The sequence below is a fragment of the Oreochromis aureus genome, linkage group 3 (assembly GCF_013358895.1).
Source record: "Oreochromis aureus strain Israel breed Guangdong linkage group 3, ZZ_aureus, whole genome shotgun sequence".
NCBI classification, from domain to species: Eukaryota; Metazoa; Chordata; class Actinopteri; order Cichliformes; family Cichlidae; genus Oreochromis; species Oreochromis aureus.
This window is the reverse complement of record NC_052944.1, coordinates 26,390,016-26,410,575: the sequence shown is the minus strand read 5'-3', so window position 1 is coordinate 26,410,575 and position 20,560 is coordinate 26,390,016. Positions and strand designations below refer to the sequence as shown.

The 20,560-nt window shown below is 44.5% G+C and overlaps 2 protein-coding genes and 1 non-coding gene across 3 annotated transcripts; 1 reads left to right on the top strand and 2 right to left on the bottom strand.

Annotated features, from left to right (window-relative positions):
* Positions 1-418: 418 nt before the first annotated feature.
* Positions 419-9,788, bottom strand: ajuba (ajuba LIM protein). Its single transcript, XM_031729735.2, has 8 exons — positions 6,961-9,788; positions 4,132-4,233; positions 3,876-3,943; positions 3,683-3,745; positions 2,236-2,366; positions 1,547-1,598; positions 1,101-1,169; positions 419-1,016 (listed from the first exon to the last, which is right to left on the bottom strand). The coding sequence occupies exons 1-8, from the start codon at positions 8,540-8,542 to the stop codon at positions 885-887; spliced, it is 2,199 nt and encodes a 732-aa protein (XP_031585595.1). The 5' UTR covers positions 8,543-9,788; the 3' UTR covers positions 419-884.
* A 5,515-nt stretch (positions 9,789-15,303) lies between these two features.
* On the top strand, positions 15,304-17,575 carry mrpl52 (mitochondrial ribosomal protein L52). The gene is made up of 5 exons (XM_031729751.2): positions 15,304-15,412; positions 15,676-15,745; positions 16,065-16,132; positions 17,151-17,215; positions 17,289-17,575. Exons 1-5 carry the CDS (start codon positions 15,379-15,381, stop codon positions 17,439-17,441), a joined length of 390 nt encoding a protein of 129 aa, XP_031585611.1. The 5' UTR covers positions 15,304-15,378; the 3' UTR covers positions 17,442-17,575.
* trnan-guu lies at positions 16,902-16,975 on the bottom strand. Its single transcript has one exon. It is a non-coding gene; the product is annotated as a tRNA-Asn (tRNA).
* Positions 17,576-20,560: the final 2,985 nt, after the last annotated feature.

Here is a 20,560-nt window from a genome sequence, read left to right as displayed (position 1 = left end):
ATGGACGGTGCAGAAGGGAGGTGAAGGCGGGGTGGAGTGGGTGTAGACGAGTGTCAGGGGTGATTTGTGATAAGGTTTACAAGATGGTAATGAGACCTGATATGATGTATGGTCAGCGTCATTGTCTCCTGACAAAAAGACAGGAGGCCAAGGTGGAGGTGTTAACATTTTCACTGGTAGTGAGCAGAATGGACTGGAGGGGTGAGCAGTTTGGAGGCAAAGTTATTATAGAGACATGCTTAAGATGGTTTAGACGTGCAGAGGACAGATAGTGAACATATGGGACAAAGGATGCAAAAAGGAATATCTCAGAGGAGGTTGAGGATACTAGAGATGGAGGCAGATGATCCACTGTGGTGACCCCGACAGGCAGCAGCCAAAACAGTAGACAAGAAACAAGAAAGCATGATGAATCCTCTTTGAATTTTGACCTAGCTACACAATCTGTGTGAGCAGAGAAAATATTTATTACAACATAATCATTACAGTAATGTTTTTTCCAACTTGTACAGATTCACGTAACAAATCTCTTACAGTAAAGTAAATTTAAGTGCAAAACTTCTGATAGCAATAATGTATGTACAAAAACAAAAAAATCCCTCATTTCTCTACAGCAAACAGTAGCCACATTAGGGTAAAGAATTAAAAAAGCAGTAGTTTTCCTGTTCCCTTTTAACTGTTGTACAGTAATAGTACAAGAAGTACAGCAGGCAGTACATGTGGCAATCAGAAACTGATCCAAGTCAGACAAAATAAAGGTGAAGTGTGAAAACATCTCAATCTCAGCAGGTTTGTTGTAAAGAAAGAGCGAATGGGAGGGGGAAGGACAGCATATTAAGACCAGCTTTTACATAAAAATAAATCTACAGCTGCATAGAAGCCGATCAGTGTGTGTTGTGAGGGGGGATGTTATGTGTGGCGCACACTCTGTTCACGTGGCACGAGTGGCAGAGGAGGTGGGAGTCCAGAGGGAAGCACTGCGAGCCGGGCTTATCGGAGAGCTGCTTGCCGCACTCCTGAGGGAGGAAGAGAGGAGACGGGGTGAGGTCAGCTGTGGGTTTGCTTCAAAACAAAGTCAAAAACGTTAAGTCGTCACTTACCTCACAGTGGTAGCACTCAAAGTGGTAGTCTTTGTTCATAGACACGACCCTGAGGATGTCTTCACTGCCCTGAAACAGCAAACAGAGATCAGCAGAGCCATGTTTCCAGTGCTTTCCTGTCTGTTCAGTGTCACACTGCTGTGTAAAGTTTGGAAAACTGCCCAAAACAAAGTAAATTATGAACACATTCTCTCCTGAGTCATGCTAATTCCTTGCTGTGAGACACATTCTGGTTCAAACATACTGAATCCAAAGTGTTGTGACACAGCAGCTTTTAGAGGGCAGTGTCTACACTTGTGGTTCATGAATGCAAGCCACAGCTCATTTTTTAACCAGGCCAGCTGGCCAATCAGAGCAGATGGGGCCTTCTAGGAGGGAGGACTTAACCACATGGGAGCTTAAATGGTAGGAAGAGGAACAGTACGAGATGGGTCAGCGTTACTCACCTCAGTAGGCAAGATGGGTTGTAAACAGGCAGCGCACTTCGGGGCAAAAGTCCTGCAGTGAGACACAGGAGCAGTTATTTTTTAGCAGCAGCACATTCTGCAAAATGTTAAATATGCAAACCCCAAACTTCATAACATCTTCAGTACAGAACAGCTGAAGCTCTTAGAGCAGGGGTGTCAAACATAAGGCCCAGGGGCCAGGATTGGTCCAGCAAAGACTCCAGTCTGACCCTCTGGAGGGCTTTAGAAAAAGTGAAGGAGGGCTTTATTTTAATACATTTACAGCTTTTTCTGCTGATAAAAACGCCCCCCCTCCCCTCCCCACAGTCATCCATACTACACTAGAGTAAGGAAGTCATAAGTAAATGACTAGATGACAGAAAAGCCTGTGAAGCCTGTAAAAACAGGAACCTGAGTACATATTAAATAATTAAATAATACAAGCACACATGTCCAAAAGAAGAGGAATCTAATGGTGTTTGAATGGTTTTTCTAAGTTGAACGGTTTTGAAGGAGTTAGAGTCCAAAAAACGTACGGAATAGATAAGTTGTAAAAATAATAATAAAGAAACAGAAGAACAATACTGTGAATGCTTTTCAAGCATTCACACTAATAAATACAGATCTGCGTCTTCTTTGTTGCCGATTATGGGACTGTTCAGAGTTTTGTGCTCGGGTACAATACTCACTTGTTGTAGTCTGCAACGCAGTAAATTTTGCTGTGCTGGTCAACGGTAAAAGGCACCCCATCCAGAGCCTTGGAGCACACCACGCAGCGGAAACAACCGGGATGGTACGAGTTCCCAAGAGCCTGCAGGATCTGAGGGTGAGAACAACCAGATCTAAGATTTAAGTTAAAAAAATAAAAATAACAAAGTGATGGGCTGGATAAGGATCCACCAACTGCAAGGGAGTGGTTGGCTATTGTGAAGGATGTGTGTGTATGTATGAGCATAAAGGGAACATTTTGCGAGGTTTTACTTTTTCTAGTCTTCCGTTTCTTCTTTCTCCAAAGAACGCAGATTACATCAAAACAGATTACATCAAAACAGACTACATCTGGTTTGATGTAGTCCGCCCAGCTTTGACGATATCTCCCTCATCTTGAGTATAATGGCATCAAAAGCAAACATGTCTCTGACCAGAAATTACAATCTGGTTCCTCAAAAAACAAATAAAAGAATACAAACCTTGAAGCCGCTCTGAATATTTTCACACAGCAGTGATGTTTTTCCCCCCACCAGTCAACAGACTCACACAGCCAGCTAAGCAGTACAGCCATTAATGATGACATCCTGTCACAGCCCTCTACTCCAGCTCTTCTGTTTAGCCTGAAGTTACATTTTCTAGCTACTTGGGGACAGCTTCCAGTTAAAGGTGAGTTTTTTGTCCCCACTGTTGTCAGTCCCTTGCACGTAGATGATTACTGGTTTTCTCTCTGTAATGCATTAAAGTCCCGAGTGATTTGGTGCTATATTTAAAAAGTAAAGAGGGAGGGGGGACTTCCCATAAAGCCAAAAAGAGCATCAGACTCAGGTAATAACAGGTTTAGCATTACCACACTGTCCTGCCAACATCCTCCACTTTCAATCAGTAATCCAGCAGAGACCAGACAGCATTCAACGGGAGACAAAAGAATAAACTTTATTAACGTGAACGTTATACTTTAAGCAGCAGTGTTTCCAATTAAGCTACCGAGTCCATCAGGAATGCATTTTCCCCCTCTCAACACTGTTGCACCAACAAGTTACCGAGCCACTGATGCAGAAAATAATGCCTGTGGATCACAGACACAGTGACAGCCTCCTATTTATATTATGGGTATTATTTGGTTCAAATATGGTGAAAAGTTTTAAGATAATCACTGCAGAGACATTTTTTTTCCCTTTATCAAAAACCAAAGGCAAACATTCCAGTGAAAATCTGTCGTGGGAAACCAACGAGCAGCCAACAGAAGGACGTCACTGAATTTCTCTACTCTCCGAGGGATTCTTCAAAGACATTATGGGAAACGTTGGATGTAAATAACTAAAAGGAAGATTAAAGATTAGAACGTTTCTCCTGTGTTCTTCCAAATGTTTGGGAGGTATTTGGAGTGCTGGTTCTCACACACTCACACACACACAGAGCCCTCACCTGTTCGAGAATAAGGTGGCCACACACGCTACACTTCTCTGCAGCCGCCTGGAATCCCGAAAACTGTAATTAAAACAAAGAGATTACTAATATCGCAACCTCAATCCCCCCTCAAACCGACTCCGAGCACGTCTGAGTGTGTTTGTGTGTGAGAGAGGCGGATGACAAAACACGCCTCGGCCTCGACTCTTACCATGTAATCCTCTTTACAGTACACAGAGCCGTTGACATTGTAGAAGTCCTTGTTTCTCAGGGTGCGTCCTGCAGAGAGGGGCAGAGGTGACTCAGCATAATAAAATCTGCACATTTTTGTGGTAAATGCTTCAAAGAGGGTGTTTGCAGAAGGTGTGGCGGTGGCACAAATTCATCATTAGGCCTGATCATCAGTGCTGTGTTTGGTCAGGTGTGTGTGTGTCTGTGTGCGTGGGTGGGGGGGAAGATGTACTCACCGCAGGACACGCAGGTGAAGCAGCGAGTGTGATAGAGGTTGTCCAGAGCCTGGCAGGCGTTATCCGCCCCGTACACTCCTTTCCCACACTTCACGCAGGTTCCTGCCGGGACACAAACGCGCATTTAGTCGGGAGCAATGGCTCGGCGGGGGCTCTCAGCGCTCTGTTTACGACGCATTCCTGGAGAATGTGTCTGAAATCCAACTCCACACAAAGTGTCAACACTTGTAAATCCTCTCGTTCGCACCACCTAGGGGATTTTCACACAGTTAAAACCCCGTTACCCATGCCAGCCTGTTTGCTCATCCACTCATGAGTGTCTGCCGAGCCTCTCTGTTATTAAAGGGAAACTCCGCCGGATCTGACTTCTTGGCAGATTTTCCAGAACATAGACGACTCTTTCTTCTGGAGTTTGGAGACCGAGGCCTGCCTTTAAATTTAAACTTAAACCCCCCACATTTAGAGCAATTTGGAGATTTAACATCATAGCCCTTTTCCCCCCTCCCCCTGCCATGCTGGGGGCCAAAACTACAAAGCAAGTAACGACAAAATTAATAGAAATTAACACTTGTGCAGCTTTCCTTAAATTGCTGGCTAGTGGCAATGAAACAAGAAGCTTGGGTGGCATTTTTGGGGGCTGAAATACTGAAGATAACCAAGCAAAATTTTCCTACAAAAAAAGATATGCAAGTAATCAGTTTTACTTCTGTGAAAAAGCTTCAAAAAGTCTGCCTGTTTGTCTCCAACGTCATTCCACAATCAGATGTAAAGCAGAAATGTGGTGGCCCGCGCATCACTCTTTCTGTGATCCATTTAAGGGTTGGTCTGAGCTTTCCCCCCCTTCTCCTTTCTAATGTGGCTCAGGGAGTGCCACACAAATCAAGAATTCCTACACCCTGCTTCTGCGAGCTTGGACAATCCCTCCGATATTTAGGAAGAGGCATGAGCCGGTGCCAAAGCCAAAAACCAAAGAGCCAAAACTTTAAATATAATGTATGAAAACGGCTGCATATAGAAAGACATGGAAAAGAAAGTTGGCGGGGCTGAAATTACTCACTGAAAAGAAGGAAAAGAGAAGACTGAACTTAGGGTTTAAAAACAAAGGGGTTTTCAAAATAAAGCTCACTAGGGGCACCTTAGTCAAGTTGAAACCAAAGAAAATGACAAAAGTCACACTTTGAACTACATCTGCTCTCCTTTCATGACTTAAAACTAATCAATAGACACATCACATGACTACATTTGTGTGCACACCTTGTTCTTTTCACATCATGAGACAATATAAGGTGTTTAAGGTGGACCTGTTATTCTTATTTCCATTTTGTTTTAATTATAGGACTGTACTAGAGCAGCTTTGCATGAGTCACAGCTCAAAATAATCCTTACTTATCTTATACTGGGCCTCAGTGTGGCCCCTCAGTTCATCCTCTTCCTGCTTTTTTCTGATTGACTGCCCGTCACAAACAGAAGCTTTCTATGCTCTGAGCCACATCCTATTAAAATAAAACAACACCCGCTGAAACGGAGCATTTATAGCAGCCTGAAGCCTGAACTTTTGGCTCACACACTCGCACACATGCCGCCCTCGATGCTGGAAACTCTGAGCATGTTCAAAATGAGCGTGAAACAGTGAAGCTTAAAAGCTATAAATCGACATCTATCCGGTTTACGTTCCTCTTCTTCCATTTTTACTTTCTTTTTTCATTATTACTGCGTTTATTTTTTTTTAAATTTTGCTCAGCTTTACACCTGAACACAGGTGTGTGCTGCCGAGCTGAGCTCAGGGCGTCTGTCTTCACGGCTCAGAGCTTCTGATTCCTCGCTAATGGCTGAGAGGAATACAGTATTGTATGTCCCCTCCAGGCACACATACCTGAGCTGAAAAACAGGCTACAGCACACCACCCCTGCACACGCCAAGGCAGCATTACACACACACACACACACACATATACACATGACTCACACACACACTGCGTTACTGTGGCCTGAAGTCACTCAAAGGGGGGGGAACACACCCTGCCACAAAGAAACAATATACACACACAGACATACACACATTCATCTAGCCATCCTAACACACACGCGCACGTGCGCACGCACGCGCACACACACACACACACACACACGCACACACACACACACACACACTGAGAGAACCGGAGCCCTAATCTTGTGTGACTCAGTAATGGCTGGAGCTGTGTTTATATGGAACCATGTAATTTGTGTCTGAGTGTTACAGCAGAATTTTGCACTTTAATCGCCGTGTAGATCCGCTGCATTAGCCCTCTGTGCGCGCCACCACTGTGGCAAATTGGCAAGATGTGCAAACATCAGCTGACAACAGTGCATATCTTTTAGTGCACCGATTTTCCTCTCTCCAGTCAAACACGTCTACTAGTCTGCATCTCGGTTTCTGAAGCCTGGCTGATGGGTTTTTTCCCCCCTTCTCCCCCCTCCCCTTCTCCACTCCTTTAATGCTTTGTGTGTTATGACCCTGCATGTCTCTGCAGGTTCTGTGGCACCATCCACCTATCCATACACACTCTTTCAACTATTAATCTGTCCATCCATCCATACAACCCTTTCATTTGGAGAGAAACCTGTGATCCGACACCAGGCGGTGAGGACAACAGTAATAACACAGTGAGGGGCGGACGCTGTGGGAATGGATGAGCAGTGAGGCTGCTTGCTCAACTTAGGGATGTGATTTTACTGTTTTTAAAGTTAAACACAGCTGCCCATCTCCATCCATTCCCACTGATTTGCTTCACTTTTGCTTTACTTTTTGTTTCACAAAATAAATTAAAAAAAAAAAAAAGGATCTCACCAAAGAACTCCTGCCGGTTTTCTGTTGCCTCTCTCCCAGGCAAGGCTCCTGGTTCCTCCTGAGGTTTGGCCAGCCCTCCTGCTGGCGTGACGCCCGATTTGGCGTGAGGCGTCAGGCTGAGAGCCTGCTCCTTCAGCATCAGGCCCTCCAGCAGCCCATCGCCCTCCAGCGCAGCATCTCTCAGCAGAAGTCGGGTCAGCTCTTCCTGGTATCGGGTGCCGGGCAGGTCTGAGTATCGGGCCCTCTCTCCCATCGTGCCTGGATCTTTGCCTCGTATGCCCGTCTGCTGCTCTTCCCACCAATCTGGAGCTGTCTGATAGCACGTTGCCGCGGGACTCCCAACCGCAGGTGGGTAGGAGTGACGGCTATCGTACACACCTGAACGAATCCCTGCCTCCAGGTACTGAGTCCAGGCCTCTACGGGGGTCACCCCGGCCCTGCCCGGGACTCCGTATCCAGTTGCAGAGCCTCCGGTCGGCACAGACGGGGACTGCTGCTGGGTAGGGAGGCCTCCGGATGCAGAATAGCGCAAGTCGTAGCCGAGGCTGATGCCACTGGTCCGGTTGCTGCTGCAGCGGCTCCCCATGGGACTCCCTCCTCCACCTCCACTGGCCGTGCTGGAGGCAAAGCTGGACCTGGGGCTGACCAGCACGGACTCCTGGAAGCTGAAGGATGAGCACGGACTCAGGGTTGGCCCTGGTGGGTAAAAGAGGCCTCCTCCTCCTCCTCCTACACCTCCTCCGCTCATATCAGATGGGCGATGCGGAGGATGAGAGAGGGATGCCGGCCGGGTGCTCTCCCACAGATCGTTGCCTGTGCTCAGCCGCTTGTAGAACAGGGTTTCCTGGAGAGACAGGCGTTTGTGCCGCTCGGGCTCAGAGAGGTAGCCGGGCTCAGCCAAGCCGCCTCCGCCGCCTCTGGGCGCCGATCCATATCCCACGGCAGCAGGGTACGGCGGCGGGACGGAGAGTGGAGGCGGCTGGGACAGGAGCTGCTGCCGTTGGACCAGCTGCTGAAGCTCCAATGAGTATCGACGTTGATTGAGGGACGCCTTGGAGCCGAACGCTCCCATGGGGTCGCACTCGGGACCCAGGCCGGACTCACGCCTGAGGTGGGAGTCTACACCTTCACCCAGGTAGCAGGAAGCCCGCTGCTGAGAGGAGGGACGCCTCAGTGGTGCCAAGGTAGAGGGGTGAGGCGGTTGCTCAACATCTGGGGGGATGGTGCCCACCGTGGAGGAAGTAGATGGTGTGGTGAGGAGCTGAGAGGAAGTCATTCCCATTCCTCCTCCTCCTCCTGTGCCTCCTCCTCCTCTCCCACTTGCTGGCACACATGGATCACTTGTGGTTGCCGAGGCAAGCGGGAACTGGCCGGGTCTTGCGGGCGAGGCAGCTGCAGAGCTGGGAGCCAGCGGCAGACCGCTGCCCCCTCCTCCGCTGCCGCCCGCGGGGACGCCGGCGTTGGCGTTGCTGTTATTGGAGTTGCTGGAGGAGTCGTGCTTTTTCTTCGACACGTTGAATTTCACACTCCCCGAGTCCGTTAGCTTCAGCTTCTCCAGCAGCTTGCTTATCGGCCTGTCCATGATTAAGCCTTCCTGTGCTCCCTCTCACACACACCTGCCTGGGCAAAGTCAAGTCTTACAGCAACTCCCCCCCTCTCTGTTTTTTTAAAATGTTACAGAGTACTGCACTCAAATACAGTGTGAGTGGACGTACAGCAGAACAAAGACTGAAATCTACAGTTTTTCCCTCGTGACGGCTACAATAAAATCTGTAACAAGAAATTAAAAACTGGCCTCGAATCTAGCTCAAAGCTACAAAACAAAAACAAAAGCAGGACCCCGACTATACAGATACAATAAATACAAAAAAAGAGCAGATAAATAAAAACTTTTAAGACATTACAGGGTGGTTACATGACTTGAGTCCTGTGAGTCACCTGGCTGCCCTCATGTGGTAAATCCACAGGTACAGGTAGGCTGTGTTGAGGAAGAATCCATTGGAGTACAAAAAAAATTACTAACACAATTCAATCCAGCCAGGAAACAGGAGAGACAGACATCCAGGAGACTTCTGCGTGGACCTATGATCGCAGAGGGCCTCCTTTGTGGACCCTCATGTGGCTCCACAGCTGCATGGTCTCTGTTTAAAGTTTTTAAAAAGAAGACTTAAATACACTCGAGCCAAGTCTCGGGCTGCTATCGCGGATCTCCTCCAGTCTGGGGTTTGAATTTCCTCTTAAACAAGCACAAAGCGGGGAGAGAGAGAGAGCGAGGGAGGGAGAGAGAGGTTCAGCAGGATGCAGGCTATCACCTCTTCATGTGGGTCCAGTGTAGACGAGAAAAGGAGAAATCCGCTTGTTCGCAGATAGTCGACTCACCCGACTTCTGCCATTCATCTCAGGGGGAAAAGTTGCTCGGAGGAGGGAAAATAATGACAGAAAAGGCGTATTTTAGCTGTAAGCGAGCCAATGGAAAGCGCACACACCGCACTGGCTTTACACTCCTCCGTCCATCCGCCTGTGCTCGACTCCTTTTATCATTCCCGTTTTCAAAGGAGAAATCCTGTTCGGGACTCGGTAGGAAAGCAGCGGGGAAGTTTGGGAGGACAGCAGGAACTGAGGGGAAAACCGGCGCGCCGTTACACTCGAATCAACCCCCCAGCAGGCCGGTGCAGGACTAAAAGAGCCGCTCGTGATAAATAAAAATCCCTCCCCGTGAGCACTGCACAGTCGACAACTTTGTTTCTTTCTTTCTTCCCCCTAAATAATTTCTTACCTCCCCCTTCGCCCACAACGTCGTCAGGCTAACGAAAGCGCAACCAAGCTAGTTCAGGTTATGTTTTTTCAAAATAAACCCCCTTCAGACACGTGTTATGTTTTACTAAAGCAAGCGGATAACAGGGGTGCCTTTGTAGTTTGGGTTTGTCCCAGACTGCGAAACAGTGCTTTCGAGTAACGTTTAAAGTACAATTTTGTAGTTTACAACGCCACAAAATCGGATTTGATAGCCTCCGTGTTGAAAGCGTTAGTTTAATGGCTTTTATTTTGAAGGCGGAACATCGCAACCGTTACACTGCTTGTGATTGGTGCGCTCGACTTAACGCATTATAAACGGCGGCTCGTATCCCCCAACCAGGCCGGAACACCTTTTCCACCAAACATGCTGTGTCGTCATTCATAACGCAAAACTCCACAGAGGATAACGCCAGCGAGACCGTCTCTACACAACTACATACTCAAAATTTAATAAACCTCATAATAATATAAAAAATAAAACTTAAAAAGTAATCGAGCCAAGTCAAAAGTGTTTTTTGTTTTGTTTTAAAGTTTCCTGTAACTAAATCTTTAAACCAAAATAGATTGAAAAATGTTTCTATTCAGTTTCTGACTTTTTAAATGAAGACTTCAGCCTCACCCAAGGCCTTAGGAACCACTGAGGTAATGTCTAAAGTGGTGAAAGTAGTCATCAGAGTAAGTCAAGGGAGCAGTTCCACACTTCAACAGTGCATTTACATTATAAGCACTGGACAATAAAATACGCTTAAACCCATCATGTAGCTATGCTCTATTTTAATAAAAAGGTTATTTAAACTATAGGCTGTGATTTATTAAAGTGCAAACATCATTACTCTGGCTGCTAGTGATCTGCTTTATATACTGCCTAAACTTTTTTCAGTCAATTATTTTATTATTGATTACATAAGCTGCCAAAGACATCTGCTCTTTTAAAAAAAGAGCAATATTTGCCTTACAAATTTAGTTAACTTGTATTTATTTGTTCACCACTGGGGTTTAAATCCATTAAAATCACATACTTCTACCATTGCACCGTTTTAATGCTCAAATTAAACACTTCCTGAAAAATAAAATTCAATAAAGTAAATAGGATTCAATTCATCTTAGTTTAAACTCTGTGCTTACATCAGTCATGCAGCAATGCATAAAAAATAAAGGTTTATTCAAACAATAAGTACCAATTCATTAGGTAGGTGTAAACATTATTCAGGCTGTTCACCTGTCAAGTAGCTTCAGCTATTATACTAAAATTCACTACTTACTTTATATGTATTATATAAGCTGCCAAAGAGATGTTCTGGTTTAAAAGATTCAATATTTGCTTTTAAAATGTAGCTAAGTGGTATAAACCCAAGGAGTATTTTTACTTTGATAATTTTAGCACTGGTGTATGAGTCAACAGAAGTGACATAGTTGTACATGACAGTGTTTTAAAGGTCAAATCAGCCATTTTCTGGGGGGAAAAATCACATTTCAGCAAAGTAAAGAGGTCTAAGTGCCTCCCCGCAGGACTATTGCCCATGAGGTGGTAAAACAGGGGCACATCTTCATGCTTGCTTAGCCTCATTTAAGTCTTCATTTACTCTTTAATATGTTAGTTTATGTTATAATTGGCCTGTTTTTAAGTAATCTGACTTTCACTGACTAATGCATTTGGCTCCAGAAGAAGCAGAAACAGGAACCAGAGCTGGGTCCCCCCACCCTGGGGGCCCCTGAGAGGGTTAACCTGCCCCGAAGTGCTTCTAGCCATTAGGTTAGCGTTGTGATGGAGCTCTGGATACACACGTATTCATGTGGTTGTGGCTTGGCACAAGCTTAAACTGTGAAATGACCACCAAGCCAAACCAACAATATAAACAGTCCTGTTTTCAGAAATACCCTCATTTTGTCTGTGCTCATATAGGCTGACTGTAACCAAAACCACGGCCCTGTGGAGTTTACTGTAGCGCCGGCTGTAAATCCTAATGTTACAAAGCAGTAATGGAAAGTGACTACACTGAAGTACACGTTGAGAGCGTAGGCCACTTCGACTTTTACTGTCTACTTCAAAATAAGAGTGAAATACTGCAGGGTTTTTTTTCACTTCTTCACTTTTGCTGACACCAATATTTACTAGTTACCTTTCAAATGAAGACTTCCTCTTTATTCTTACAACTTAATGCTGTTAAGGCACAACCAAAAGCACGTATATTTGCGGGAACAAGCACCACCTCGCTTTCCCTGCACTTCAATGCATCAACACCGTAATAATAAGCTCTTAGCTTCAAGGATATACATAATGTTTCCCAGTTGCTTGTATTTCATTAAGAAGCCTCTGTTTTGACTCAGAGTGCCTCTCTGGCTCTGTTTTACATTTATAATCATGTGTTGTTGCACATTAGAGTCACAGCAAGTGGATCCGCGTCGTTGAGGCAACGGGCCTACTTTGTTGTACCACCAGCCTGTGGAATGCGCGGAAGGACACGGCGCGGTGAGGCGGCCGGTAAATTTTTTCAGCGTGTCTGAGCTCTCCAAGGACGATACAGAGTAAACATCCCGCTGCTATTTCAGGACTACCCGGCATTAGTCTGCGCGGATTCCGGCCGATTTGCGGCACTTTGACGGACACACCAAAAAACACAGCAAACCCAAACACAGTCCGACTGTATGCGACCCTGCTGCTGTGTTTGCAGGAGGCTCGCTGACCTTTAGTTTATTTTATTTTTAAATATATGTCCCTCAGATCTCTTCCACACGGAGCCCATCGCAGCTCTTGCGGTTTTCACCGGAGTACCTTGCAGCAACCTCTGGCAACCTCTGGCGCTCGCCTCACGGCTGCGAGTGGGAACTTGTCTGCAAAGCTAACAGAGAAATTCTTCAGGGCTTAGTGTCGGTGCTGTTCATACAAAAACAGCACTTTGAAGAGCTGCGAGAGCGGCCGTGCTCTGCCGGTAATGATTACAGACAGGCACGTGAAGTGCAGGCCCATCTATCTCCATCACCGTGTATATAAATCACTCACTATTTGTATTATTTCTCTTAAAAGGTAGCCGCAAATAGAACAAACACAGCTGCGAGGTGCCACACAGCCTCAAGTTTCTGGCAAAAGACCACCAGCTTTTCCCAAATGTTGATTTTGGTGCTTTTATTTAAGTTATTATGAGCATTTTCTTCTTCTTCTTCTTTTAAAAAAAAAAAAAAAGTAAGATTAAAAAAATGTGGAGATTTAAGCTTATGAGCTTATTAGGCCTACACTTTATTTTACAGGCAACATGTTCTAAATTTAATTAAGTACAGATTATTTATTCAGCACCAAAATGCAACATCAGTCACCTCAACAAGCTTCATATTGTAAGGTAAAGATCCTAAAATAATACGAGTGATGATTTGGCGACAGCAGGAAAGAAAAACTCCCTTTTAACAGGAAGAAACCTGCAGGCTCAGGGAGCTGTGAGCAGTTGGGGTGAGGGAATGAGAAAAATGGCAACACTTACCAAAGCAAACACAAAAAGATGAAAGACTATTAAGAATAAAACATTGAAAAGTTTAATAAACAATGGTAATCATACACTACCTTAAAATTGGAGGCACAGAGAACTAATGTAATTGTTCCTTTGATGTTTTGGACACTTAGTTTTCAATGTTTCCTCCTTTTTGTGCTTTAAAGGCCCCAGCTGTGGGTCAGCTGATCTCACATTAAGGCTAACCTTGTGCGGGATCAAAACATCACCCTACAACCTTTTGATCAGCTAAAAAAAAAAACATCTGAATAACCTTTACACAATGCGCAAACATCTTTAAATTTTAAAATATCCAGCTTCCCATCAGCAGTCTGGATAACCTGTGAACTCTCTAACATGAAAAACCTGTTTTTTTTGTGCTCTTATCACATCTGACATGCTAAAAAAATGAATAAATCAGCAAAGCTGTCCTTTGAAAAATCTCACTCCTATTCATTTCCATTATAACCTCATTATAAGTGGCGTTGCACTCGCTCAAGAAACAGGTGCTCCTCAGACGTGGAGCACCACAGGATGACCACAGAGGTCTGACTGGATTGAAGTCGGCGAGTGCGACGGGGATGAAAAGAAATCAGCCTGCTAAACATTCCCAGATGTCTTGCTTCATCACCTTGTCGCGCCTTTGATATGCCAGCACCGACCACGCCATCCATAAACCGTGAGCACACAAGAAAAGTGTGCTGTAACCAATTTCCCCGGCACATATCTGAACTTCCAGCAAGAAAAGGCACAGGTGCCACATTAAACAGAAATGCTGCGTGGAAGCATTAACAACAACATGAACTGCAGCCATTAAAGTTGTTACTTACAGCTGCACCTTTCCTTCACAGGTGGGCCGCGATGGTCACAATGCAAAGGTTTCCAGCTGGATTAGCCTCTTAAAGGCCCCCAAGGGGAAAAAAAGAGCTGTTGGGCCACTATTTACCCCTCTCCTGTCTGCATTGTTGTCCGTGTGTTCCCACCGCAGAGTATACACACTAGACTCCATCGGACACACGTATGGCAGCTTTTTGTGGTCATTTTAAACACGCATAGATTGAGGGATATGCACCATGTGTACATTTTTAACAGTTCTTTTATACATTCGCACATGTTTTAGCAGATTTAGCAGTGCTAATCTGAATAAGTCTTAATTTCATTGGCTGCTATGCAGCTGTGGAATGAACTGCTGACCCCTGAATCCACATTCAACCACACATTCATACTTTACCTTTTTTCTCTGTACACTTCAATCACTTTGTTTACCTCACATCCACGGAAACCCTTAGATGAACCATTTAACTTCATATGCATGTCTTTGTACTAGTGAAGGAAGCTGGGGGACCTAAAGCATACTTGCAACCTCATTACTAAAAGGCCCCAACAAGGTTTTATACCAGGATCCTTTTACAGCCCACCGTGTGGTGTTGTGCGTGCGCGTTTAAGGTCACATTTTCATCTCTAAAGGGGGAACATCAGTACTTGAAATATGTTACAATTAGTTATACTTTATGTGTGCTTTCCCCTAATTTCAAATACAATTGTTGAGAAACATTTGAAACACAGAACACACCTTTAATGTTTTTAAAATGACTTTTTATGCATGTACACCTCACTGTCCAATGTATTACATTAATTTAATTTATTTTAATTCAGATTTTTAAAATTAATTTAATTAATTTATTGATTTATTAGTTTCTTTATTTAATTCATTTATTGTTTTGCATATATTTTATTGGACACATAGATTATCTTATTGTCTTGCTGCTTGTCAATAAATAAACAGTCTGAATGACAAAAAATCCATAATTTCAAAAGTAGATTATTACAAATGAGGAAAACCTGGCTTAATATATTTTATATACTTTTTTCATGAAAACCTTTTTATGCCACTGGAAAAAAAAAAGCATGATCTATAAGTAAGCAGAATATAATATATATATAATATATATTTTGATTTAATAACTCAAAATTTCAAGTTATTTTCTCACTATTTAGAGATACTAATTCGAAATTTTGAGATAATAACCGAGATTTTTACTTATCGATGTGTAAAAACAAGAATGACGGGGCAAAGTGAGTAACGGGACCTTGGCGTGTCTTTGGCGCCCCCTGGCGGTAGGCCCAAAATTGTGCAGGCAACATGGCGGCCCCCGTAAGGACGTTGTGCTGCTCAGGTGAGACAGAGGTTATCCTCACATATGTCCCTGTGTGTGTGTGTGTAGTCGGTTTCATCGCCGAAGCTGAGTGTGGTTGCTGCAATAACCTGCTTTTACCAGGCTCCCTGCCTGTGCGAGTAACCGGCGTCTACGCGGTGATGTTGACGAGCAAAGCTAGCGCTAATGCTAACAGTGTGTGTGTCTGTACCTGCTCGTAAACGCCACATATCTACTTAAACAGGCTCTTGCAGGTGACTGTTTGTGTGTGATGTTGTTTTCAGTGCTGAGGTACTCGAGCAGACAGTTCAGCACAACGTGTGGAGTCCAGGCTGGAGAGAAGTGGCGGAAAGAGTGAGTTCACTGTCATTTAAATAAAGATTTCAACTGTTTGAATGTCGATTGATCGACTGGATGAAACCTTCAGTTAAAACCTCACAGCAGCAGCCTCACAGGCAGGAGTGAATGGTCGTCGGCAGCAGCTTCATTATAACACATAAAGTTTGCACTCACAGCATCACACAGCGTGAAGTATACGAGGAGAAATGCAGATGTTTCATCTTTTCTTTGTTTTTAAGAAGCTGGGATGGAGTCAGGTTAAATGTGTAACAACTGAAAACCATTTAAAAACGAGACTGTGCAGGTTTATTGAAGCGTGTGTGTTTTCTTGCAGACATGGACTTGCTAGAAGCGGCACAGAGTACGGGCCTCTGACAGATCTTCCTGATTGGTCGTTTGCAGGTATTTATATTTTTTATAGAGAAAAATAAAAATCTGTAAAGCTGTATTGTTTGCGGACCATCTACAGGACATCATTTAAAATGTAAATAAAGGAAAACAGAAGAAGCAGCTACTTTCGTCTGCTGTCTTACTCACAAAGGGTTGGCACAGTGGGTAGCTCTGCGTGTTGATTGGGCATATTTTTATACCAGATGATCCTCTGAATGCATCCTACAAGGGATTCATGTGTCCTCCTGATATCAAAGCAGGGTTCTTTCATTTTTTTAGGTGAATGTGTAAACTGCTACACCACGGAGCCACTAAATATGTGGAGACAAGCAAACACTAAATAAACAAAGCACATTTTGGGTCAACAGTTAGGCCTAATATTGTCATATAACTAGATTAAAATGCTCCAGAAATCACCGACAGCTCACACAGGGTGGAGAGGTCCAGACGCTTGCAGATCTCCACACAGAGAGCTCCAGTTGCTTTCATCAGGACACCTGGCAATCATAGCAGCCGAGTCTACTGCAGTATCCTTGTAGATGAGATATATATAAAAAATCACCTCTGTGATTTGTTGTTTTGAAGAGAGAAACTATCCACAATACCAGGTTGTAAACACAGGTGGACATTGTAATGTGGGAGCGTGTGGGGACCGACTCACTGTTTGGAACCAGCCTCAGGTGGTGCCTCATGTAAGATTAGAATAGCCCTTTATTGTTGTGTACATGTCCAACGTAATTGTGTGAATAGAATATTGCTCGAATTCTAAGCATAAATACACCGTCCCTGGGTGGGCTCGAACCACCAGCCTTTCGGTTAACAGCCGAACGCGCTAACCGATTGCGCCACAGAGACTGTGGTTCACATGCAACTGACTGAGCTAGCCAAGCTAATTTATACTGATTTTTGTGACTTTCTTTGTGTTTCTTTCCTTGTTATCCTGATAAATTTTGATTGCATTTTGCCTGAAATTATTTGACAAGGCAGCAGCAGCTGCTTTTGTGCCAACTCTGTCTTCTTATATGCACAGATGGACGGCCGGCACCTCCAATGAAAGGGCAGCTGAGGAGGCGGCAAGAGAGAGAAGCTCTATCTGTGAGTGTCACATAAAAGCCTCCTTATCATCTTTAGCACTCCCACTTATCTGTTCATCTCTTTTTCTTCTCAGAGACGTATTGTGATGCTGAACTCGGAGGTGGACAGAGGGATGGAGGTGTGGAGGGAGAAACAGGAGGAGGCCAAAAGAATGGAGGAGCACAAAAAGTCTCTTTTGCTGAAACCCAAAGGGAAACTACTAATGAAGAAGAAATCTCAAAGTTAGAGGCTGATTATCCTAACTCTGATATTCCATGCTGATATTCAGGTTAATGGATGTATTTATGATAGGTTTTCGTCTGCTCTGTCATTTGTGTTTTTCTCTACTCATGCAATAAAATGTTTCTTCTTTATACTCTGTCATGCATTCATCGGTCTTTGTGGTAAAAACTCAGCTCATGTGCATCTGCTTCCACTAGAATGCAGCATTTCTCTTCTGTGAGGACGTGAGCTGGCTCCAACGCCATTTTGTCTGACGCTGGGCGCAGAGGAGTACTGCTGGGCTGGCAGTAGAAAGGGAGGAGCTGGTACACATAAAGCAGCAGTGATACATGACCAGAGCGAGGGGTTCACACCGTGGCACGCTGCAGTAACCGTGTTATTAGCTGAAGACGATGACAAACCTCTCAGTCCTGAGCGGCTCAGGGAGACTGCCTAGTCCTGCACCAAACTAAAACACTGTGATATAGAGACAAGGTTTAAGAAAAATCCAAGCTATAAAAGCATAAAGGTCTGATGATAACAGTAAGCTTTATGGTCAAAGGATCAGATTCTTTATTTTTCCTGGGGAATGCACCAAGGAAAAGGAAAATCTGGGGTTTTCAGCGGCCCTTCCTGCAAGCCTGGTGCCTGGAAAGACGATTATCCGGCTGCAGGCGAGTTTTTGGCAGGAAGTTTAATACCATGGAAAGTGATCTTTTTGGTGTTCACTCAAAGTTTTTTAGGTGGATAATGAAGATGCAGAAACGCTTAAAAAAGCCAATAAGATGACGGTTGAGTTCAGCACTGGTAGATTTGCGTTGACCTTAATCTGTTTTAACGCGTGAGACGGCACAAAATCCAACCCTGGCTGTTAAAAGAAGCAGCTGTGCCTTTGTTTAGTCAGCATTAATTCGCTGCGACTTTGACTTGTAAACTCAGTATTTACGAAATGAGGTAACCCCCCACCCCGTGCCTGTCTTCTCGCCCTCCTTTCTTCCCCCTTCCTCACATTTTGCCTCCGTCTCTCTCTCTCTTTGCCCGGGTCTTGTGCAGACTTCAGCACAGTCCCATGTAATTAGGGCTGCTAGCCGCTGAGTTGCAGATTCTTTTCTGTGGAAGATGGGAAGTTTTTCTCCGAACCTCCCCCCACCTCCTCTGTGTCTTAACTTTTTCATACAGCTGACCAAAGGAGCTGACTCTTTGTAGTGTTACAGTGTGGGAGGACGTGGTGCAGACCACAGAGGGACTTAAAAGACACAAAAAAAGAAGTGGTGTAAGAAATTTCACCAAGGTGACTCTAAGTTCACACACATCCTCACACCTGGATCATCAAAGACTCCCGACTGCACCGGCAGTGAGAAATGGAGCTCCTCATTCTTTCTCTTGACTCACCGTCTTTTCACATGGATGTCTTTTCTCCTCAACAGTCTCTTCCTCTCGACTCCTCCCAGCCTCCCCCTCCCCTCTTCCTCTCCTCTCTGTGTTGTTTTGGTTTTGTGGAAATGAGAACCAGATGTTGCTTATTGTGCAGAAGTCAGCAATGGATAGAGGGAGGGAGAGAAGGCAAGAGGAGGTTTGGAGGGGGGGTGTTAGGTGAGGTTACAGGGGCTACAGGATAAAGTAAAAGGTGGGCGCTTGAAGGATGAGACAGATGTGGTTATATTTGAGGATTAGCTGACAGACCTCTGTAGCTTCAGCCGGAGACCAGACACGAGGAGGGTAGATACTTGCTGGGGGTGCAAAAGGTTGGGCGGCGGGGGGTTAGTTTGTGGAGGGTCTGATTCAGCAACTTTGTCCCAGAGACCGCTTCCTGACCTGGGTGATGTGGGGGTGTGGGGCAGTTTTAGTAGCATGTTTGTCAAAATTACACAGTCTGACTATCCTGAATGTACACGACAGAGAGCTGGCCCCGCAGGCTGCAATTATCCTTGTTTGCTGCTAGTTGGACAGTTAACCACGCGGCTTCCGTGGTTTAACTTGTTTGCCTTTCATGCTACAGAAGCATCGGCATAAATCATCTTCAGCGCTTTATCTGGGAATTGTTGGTGACAAAGCTGAGGTTGGGCTGAAGCTGGAGGAGTGACACATTAAATCAGGACATGTACTTAAATAAAACGACAGCATGTCAGTGTAAAAACAAAACTCACTTGGAATCAAAGAGGAAAAGAAATAGTAAAATTATCAACAGAATACTCGCTTGTTCTTGCCAAAGTGACTAAACTCATTCAGTTTTTGAGTTGTGGCTTTGTAGAAATACAGCCAGGTTTACTAAGAGAAAAGGATGCTATGCTTTCTGATATTGTTACCCAGTAAAGCATGAGTGGAATAAGGTGTGAAAAACATTTTTCAAACCTTTAATCCAAATAATAGATCCTGATTCTATAATTAAATATTAAAATGTTAGAGTTAAATGCTATAGAGAACAGTATAGATTCAGGTTATCCTGATATGAGTGATTAAAAAAATTCAAACACCTATAGAGAAAAAATAGTCCCTTTGACCACGTGACCTGCTGAGGTTCAAACTGAACATCGAAATGAGGACGAAAATTGATTTGTGACTTTGAAAGTGTATGATTGTTGGTTCACACATTACCATCTCTAGAGTTTACAGAGAATAGTCTGAAAGAGAAAAAACATCCAGTGAGCCGCAGGTGAAAGTGCCTCATCAACGCCGAAGAAGAATAACCAGTGTGCTTTGAGCTTACAGGAAGGAAAAGTTACTCAAATAAACACTTGTTACAAACCAAGGAATGCAGAAGAGCATCTCTGAATGCACAGCATGTTGAACCTTCAAGAAGCACGGCTACAGCAGCAGAAGACCACTGTTTCAGCCAAGAACAGGAAAAGCAGGCTACAGTTTAAACAGACTCATCAAAGCTGAACAACAGACAAACAGACAAATGGAAAGAATAGCTCCATCCTGCCTTATATCAACAGTTCCGCTGATATTTTCTTGACACACTTTGGGCCTCCTAATACCAACTGAGCATTGTTTAAACACCACAGCCTGCCTGAGTATTGTTGCTGACCATGTCCATCCCTTTATGACCACAATGGACCCATTTTGTGCTTCGAACTAACACCCCGCCCCCCCCGACTTTTTTTTAAATAACCCATAACCAGTCAGACATCTCTTGACTTT

Bases quoted from the DNA above. Each gene is read 5' to 3' on its own strand.
- ajuba (XM_031729735.2), bottom strand. From the start codon at position 8,542: ATGGACAGGCCGATAAGCAAGCTGCTGGAGAAGCTGAAGCTAACGGAC. The intron at 3,944-4,131 runs GTGAGTACATCT...CCCTCTCTGCAG, and splicing joins CTTCACCTGCGTGTCCTGCG to GACGCACCCTGAGAAACAAG. The intron at 1,170-1,546 runs GTGAGTAACGCT...TTGCTGTTTCAG, and splicing joins AACCCATCTTGCCTACTGAG to GGCAGTGAAGACATCCTCAG.
- mrpl52 (XM_031729751.2), top strand. From the start codon at position 15,379: ATGGCGGCCCCCGTAAGGACGTTGTGCTGCTCAG. The intron at 15,413-15,675 runs GTGAGACAGAGG...TGTTGTTTTCAG, and splicing joins AAGGACGTTGTGCTGCTCAG to TGCTGAGGTACTCGAGCAGA. The intron at 16,133-17,150 runs GTATTTATATTT...TTATATGCACAG, and splicing joins TCCTGATTGGTCGTTTGCAG to ATGGACGGCCGGCACCTCCA.